The sequence below is a fragment of the Oratosquilla oratoria genome, chromosome 21 (assembly GCF_046742065.1).
Source record: "Oratosquilla oratoria isolate Oo_2021 chromosome 21, ASM4674206v1, whole genome shotgun sequence".
NCBI classification, from domain to species: Eukaryota; Metazoa; Arthropoda; class Malacostraca; order Stomatopoda; family Squillidae; genus Oratosquilla; species Oratosquilla oratoria.
In genome coordinates, this window is record NC_134797.1 from 18472541 (window position 1) to 18480040 (window position 7500).

General features: G+C 42.2%; 1 protein-coding gene across 2 annotated transcripts in view; it reads right to left on the reverse strand.

The window, feature by feature from the left end:
• LOC143036725 (venom protease-like) overlaps positions 1-7500 on the reverse strand; it is a 62459-nt gene that overhangs the window by 46608 nt on the left and 8351 nt on the right. The window contains exon 2 of one of the 2 annotated variants that reach the window (XM_076204376.1): positions 6542-6730. The exons of the other annotated variant lie outside the window; for it this stretch is intronic. Coding sequence (XP_076060491.1) covers positions 6542-6730 — 189 coding nt within the window. The remainder of the gene's footprint in view (positions 1-6541; positions 6731-7500) is intronic. 2 annotated transcript variants of the gene reach the window in all.

Sequence of the window (7500 nt, forward strand, 5' to 3'; positions counted from 1 at the left end):
TCAACAGTAAGCTTTTCTATTAATTAAAAAGTCATCTATCAGGATGACTTACCACTATATTCCATTATCCATGCATATTCTCAGACAAGCCGCTATCTCTAAAAAAAATATCTCCCAAGCCAATTACAATACCACTTCTACGCGCATGACGCTTTGTCTCCAAAGAACAAAATCCCAGGAATCAGTAAATGGAAGACCATTGATGTATATTGTTTTACACTCCAATTCTTTGTTCATCAGATACCCGTGAGCTCGGATCACACTTCACTTATACAATGAATGATTCATAAACAAAATCGCATCGAGGTCAGAGCTTAAAAGTATTTGAACCTCCGTGGTCAGTCCATAATTCTTCCGCTCGCGAGTGTCCCTGCCTTACACATTTGTCCTGTTTACAATAAAACGACCTTATTCAATTATTACCTCGTTCTATTAAGTATTAAAGCCTCTCTCTCCATGAAATGATCCGAAAGTGTTATCTCACCTAAAGGTATCAAACGATATTACTCAGGCGAGGAAAGTTTCACTTGCTGTCAAATTCTTATCTAAAATTTACCTCATCATCAAGCCACGTTTCTTTTATAACCGTCAACACACACACACACACACACACACACACACACACACACACACACACACACACACACACACACACACACACACACACACACTCACTCACTCACACACACACACACACACACACACACACACACACACACACACACACACACACACACACACACACCACACACACCACACACACACACATATATATATATATATATATATACATATACATATATACACACATATATACATATGTATATACATATATATATACATATATATATATATATATATATATGTGTGTGTGTGTGTGTGTGTGTGTGTGTGTGTGTGTGTGTGTGTGTGTGTGTGTGTGTGTGTGTGTGTGTGTGTGTGTGTGTGTGTGTGTGTGTGTGTGTGTGTGTGTGTGTGTGTGTGTAAAGAGTCTAGTCAGGCGACAGGATTACAAAGTGAAAATAAAGCAAGGGGACCCCTTTCCTAACCAGGAGGTACCTCGAGCTGAAGGGTCTCGAATATATGAACGCTACGAAAGGTATCAACAACCCCAGGGACAAAGAGACATCGCGAGTTACCTGAGTTCTATATAATCTTATTGATATTCTACAGCATGTTCCTCGAAAGCCAGCCACTCCATTATAATAATAAAAGTACTGATATTCGTGGTTATAATTTCAACGAAGATCGTGTCAAGATTACACTTACATATATATATATATATATATATATATATATATATATATATATATATATATATATATATATATATATATACAGAGTGTTCGGGATAAATTTGATACTTTTTCGGAAAGGAAAGAAAAATATCATGTCATGGCCAAAAATTTATGTATTCTCAAAATTCGAAGTGCATCTTTTAGATGATCTTTTGCCAAATACAACTCACTCAAAGAAACCCCCCTGAGCCTCCACCACGGCCTCCAGGAGGGACCTGAACCTGCAGCACGCGGCCTTCACGGTGTCCTTCGAGAGACGCCCAAACACCAGTTTGACTCTGGCAATCAGCTCGTCCTTGGTGTTGCAGTCGGTACGGTTGATGTCTTTTTCAACTGCGCCCCACACATAATAGTCTATGGGGTTGCAACCAGGTGAGTTGGGGGGGGGGGGGGCAGATGTTGGGACTGGTGAAGTCGTGGGTGTTATCAGACAGCCACTTCTGGGTTTTCTCAGAGGTGTGACGCGGAGCTGAGTTCTGCTGCCACAAGTATTGTCTTCCCGCAGCCACCCTCTCCATCCATCTGAAGTGATTCTGAGCCCCACTTCAAAAATGTGGGGCGGCATAATGTAGCTTTCGCTGGAAACACACCCAAAGGCCATCACAGTTTGAGGGAATTTGGTCTTCATGAAGCGCGGGACTTCGTGAGGACTGTAGGCTAGCCACCTGTTGTTCTACGCGTTGTGCAACTAGTCCTGGCAGAAGCTCTTCTCGTCTAAGAAGAACCAGAGCATCTCCGGTTCGACCGGGTGCTTGATCTTGTTGAGGAGTTTCTTGGTTTTCGTAAGGCGGTTCTCTTGGGCCTTGGCGGTGAGTAGTTGGTCCTTGCACCTCTTGTATGAGGAGTAGCGAAGACCCTCGTTCAGCGCTTTCTTCATAGTCGCCACCACGACGCCCATCTCTTTCGCCAAGGTCCGCATTGCCTTGCCTGGATCTTGCCGCACCCATTTGTGCAGCTTCTCGAGACAGAACGCCTGCTACGATCCTTCCTGCTAACCACTACTTCCACATCTCCGTCGCAATTCTCCAGCTCACATCTCACGGCCTTCACGGTATTCAAGGATCACTGAGCTGCAGCTAAGATTTCCGAATTTTTTAATGCGGCGCCCAATCATCATAATGCAGGTCACTCTCTTCCAATATTCCGGTGGTTTCCAGTCGTCCGTGCTATCTAGCTCTTACACCAACCAATAGTACACAGCTATCCCTTGCACTTTACCGCTATTAAGTCCTTCAAATAGTTCTGAAATGATAGATCAAAATTATTCCGAACAGCCTGTGTGTGTGTGTGTATATATATATATATATATATATATATATATATATATATACATGTATATATACATACATGTATATATATGTGTATATATATATATATATATATATATATATATATACAGTGAAGTTCCGATTATCCGGTGTCCGATATAACGGCAATCCTGGCACAACGGCACCTTTTGATAAGCCCTATTAATGAAATTAGATATGAATATCAATACGCGGCAAAGATTTGAATGTCATGCGCGCTCTCGGCAGCCTAACTACGTGGGTAGAGCGATAATGCTCAAACCATGGCTTAAACAGCAGTCATCCGGACTACTGGGAACAGCCCTCTGCTCCGTCGCCATATCACCTGTTGCATCAGCCGCGTCACAGTCTTCTTTATCTGTTTACATTGGCGTGTCTGTGCCAGCTACTGTATCTTACCATGGCCCTACCGCAGAATAAGACAACGGAGAAGAGGAAGAGCTTTGTCCTGACACTCTCGCCGAAGACTGAGCTCGTATAACGAATGGAGAAGGGAGAGAGCCGCAGCAAGTTGATGACGGAATTCGGGGAGTTCGTCGACGCTATACGACCTCAAGAAAAAAAAAAAAAAAAAAAAGACACGCTCCTACATTGCTAATTGGTAAGAGGAAGTCGTTGAAGGGACCTAAGTTTGACGAATTGGATTGAGCTCTCTCCAGTTGGCCAGGAAGCTATGGGCAGGTTTGGAAATCGAAACTGGGTGTAACTTCACCGGATGGCTACGCAACTGGCGATGCATACGTATTACCTGCGCCTCCGAAGGTCCCCAGGGACCGAACACCTGGCAGTCACCGGCTGTCCTGAGGTCATGCCTCGGCTGCATCGGATCGGGCAAACGAGTCCATGAGGTCCGACCCGCCGCGGCGGGTTAGATAAAACGAGTCTTCTGGAACACCTGCAGCCCCCAGCTGTGGTGTGCTTTTCCGATGGGACAGTTAATGCGATGGTCATGACCTAAACCCAGTGAATATTAGGGGTCACCGGGAGTTTACCAAAGAAATACTTCGACTCTCGACAGAAATAGCGAAACTCGGCACTAGCCTCCTGTTCCAATGGGTACCCGCCCACGTAGGACTCGAGGGAAACGAGAAAGCCGACAAAGCGGCTAAACGGGGTGCACTAGGTCAGGAGGATATCGCCATGCTCGTCCCACCCTTAACTGGTGATGCCTACAAGAAGATAGACGCCGCTGCATGGGAACTATGGAGAGAGGAGTATGAGACTATTGCAGCTAACCGAGGATGGCCCACCACAACCGGCACTAAACCCACCCACAAAACTCTACCTGGCACTGCTTCCACACACCTTGGCCATGGCATCCAGAATCCGGGTAAACCACTGGCGAACCCAACACACGGATACAACATGCACATGCGGCAAGGAGCTAGCCTCTTTTAACCACTGTCTCTTCATCTGCCCCGCCCTGGGGCACCACTTCCAGCACCTCAGGGACCTCCTGGGGGATTCCACCACAGCCCTGTACCGTCTCCGGGCAGGTAGCAACACGGATGCCGGGCAGGGACACCTAGCCCTTTCAGCAAAACTCACCTGCTCCTCCCCAGTAGGGTCCCTGTTGTAGCTCTGCTACAAAACACCACAGCCACTAAGAAACCCTCTCAATACACCCACCTACATAATTAACCCAGGCAAGCTACAAGGCATATTTGAACTAAAAGACAGTCCCTTAATCGGCGGAGGCCGCTGGGACTCAATACAAAATTTTACCAAAGACAGACGGCCTCGGGAACTGAGGAAGCTATCTCTAGGCACCTCCCGCACCGCGGGTACGGACAGTTGCTCACCGGACAATTGCTCACCGGACAGTTGCTCACCGAACAAGTGTATACGCCTCATATACATGACGAATAGTATCGCCCAGTCATATCACCCACTCACTCCCTCACTCACTCACCGGGACGATCAGGCGCCTGCTGACCAAACAATTTCTACCACCGCCACGGCCGGGCGACACACACGCACGCACACACGAACACACGCGATCACTCAAGTAACCACACAGTACTAAACACATTATTACGTATACTGACGAACCTCCCCTGGATATATATATATATTAGCTGTTAGACTACATTATATAATGTAACCCCAAGATAGTAATAAGAAGAAATATTTGTAATCTTGCTCGCATAAACTCTTAAGCTTATACGAGCGTGGGACCTCCAAAAATGCTGAATCCTAATTTCCGGCCTTTTTAACGGGATGCAGAGAGCTCGAGACAGAGTCGGTCCGATGATACGTACAAAGAAATAATATAGTGCATTGTGGTATAGAACCAGGAAGTGATTGACTTAGTGTAGAACCATAGAAGAAATTGTGAACCAATAAAGGAAAGGAACCAATAGCGAGTTTAATATAGCCGCCTTAAAAACAGTGTTATGTATCTACTCATAGCCAGTTGAGGATACACAAGTGATAGATAGGACATTTGCTCACCAAAGGATTATTTTTACTTTTCTTGAACTTAATAACAAATAGCATGTATGATTTTTTTTAGTTATATTGAAGTTTATTACAGCAATAATATACACACAATATACAAACTTAACATAATATACAGGATTTTTTAGTTATATTGAAGTTTATTACAGCAATAATACAGAATTTATTTGTTATATTAAAATATATTACAGCAATAATACACAAACAATATACAAACTTTCATATTTTAGTTTTTAATTAATTATAAAATTCAATATCAATTTCTTCCATCAATATATAGTGATTACGGTTTTAGAACTGATGCAGCACTGAAGTGGGTTAATTGCCCTTTGTGGTTTACAAGTCCAGTCTAATGGTGTGGACAATGAACCCACTTCAATACTGGACCAGTTGTAAAACTGTAATCACTATATATTGATGGAAGAAATTGGTATTGAATTTTATAATGAATCAAAAACTAAAACATGAAAGTTTGGATATTGTTATTGTATTATTGCTGTAATAAACTTCAATATAACTTAAAAATCCTATATATTGTTTGTTATTAAGTTCAAGAAAAGTAAAAAACAATCCTTTGGTGAGCAAATGTCCTATTTGTCACTTGTCCGGTGAGCAACTGTCCGATGAGCAATTGTCCGGTGAGCAACTATCCGGTGAGCAACTCTCCGGTGAGCAACTGTCCTACACCCCCCGCACCGAGACTTCACCACTCCCCCACTCCTCTCGCGGCCAGAATCGAGCTTATTTACCTGTTCTTAGGCGCCCAACCTTAAAATAAATCAACGTAACTTCCCAGAGTTTGCCTTCAGCCAGGCCCACGTACCCTACGTTTGACATATGTATATATAAATATATATGTATATATGTAAATATATATATATGTATATATATATATGTATATACATATATATATATATGTATATATATATATACATATATATATATACATATACACACACACACACACACACACACACACTCACACACACACACACACACACACACACACACACACACACACACACACACACACACACATATATATATATATATATATATATATATATATATATATATATTTGCATTCATACAACTATACATATATCATGGAACAAATGACTCGTTGCAGTGAAGTCTTTCAGATAATCAATGCCAGTTTATGGGTATTAGAGATCTAACGTAAATATCAAAGTAGGGAAGTAGGACGGAGGGACAGTTGAACTTAAAAGTGATCAGCGTTCTCTCTCTCTCCCTTTCTCTCTCTCTCTCTCTCTCTCTCTCTCTCTCTCTCTCTCTCTCTCTCTTTTTTATTTGAGTGGAGAAAAAGAGGAAGAAGGGGAGCAGGAGGAGCAGGAAACATAAGATAAAGGAATAAAAAAAAAAAAAAAGGAAAGAAAGACGACAAAGCAAAACATGCATCTCCAGAAAGAACGAGAATTCAGTTTAGTCCACTCCACGACTCTGTCTCTCTTTTACCTTCAGACCGAGGGCAGCAGACGAGAGGAATGACGCCATTGAATCCACAGGTGACCGGACGCCTCTTCCGGTAATTGTCAACCACCGCCCGGCACGAGAAGAGCTCCTTGCACCGCCCCGGACCCACATCTAAGGTTCGGCAGTCCGGTGGGGGGTCCAGATCTGAGATCCCACCTTTGATCTCAACGCCTGTAATGAAATGCGTCATATGCATATATATACATATATATATACATATATATATATATATATATATATATATATATATATATATATATATATATTCTTCGTATAAATTGACAGGAGTTTCTCTCTCAAGCATATTTCATTAAATGAAATGGCAAGCTTGTTGTGACAAAGTTTGCCATTGCTCAGACTCCTGCCTATGGCAGGCAAAGTCTCCTTGCGAAAGAGAGAGAAGATTGACAAAAAGCTTTGTCACAACAAGCTTGCCATTTCATTTAATGAAATATATATATATATATATATATATATATATATATATATATATATATATATATTATACACACATTGAATAGTCCCCAGTACATAGATATTCATCTTCTCAACCACATTAATTTTCACTTTAATTCTGGCCATCGCGGTCGAGACTGACATGAAGCTCGATGGAAGTACATATAGAAAATGATGCGTACTCAGACTAAGGACTCGAACCCAGCTGGGACGCAAATAGTGACCAGTAAGTTTATCCATTGTGCTATCATGAGTAAAATAAGTTAAGAACAATTTCTTATACTTGCATGTTCGAGTTACATACATGTACACGAATTTATGTTCAACCCACCCCCGCCATGATAGTGCTATTGATAGTATGTACGCGTAGTTGAAAAGATGAATATCTATGTACTGCGGACAATTCAGTGTGTGTTTAATACTTTCCCACGCGTACATACTACCAATTGCACTATAATGGCGGGGGTGGGTTAAAAAAACCGTGT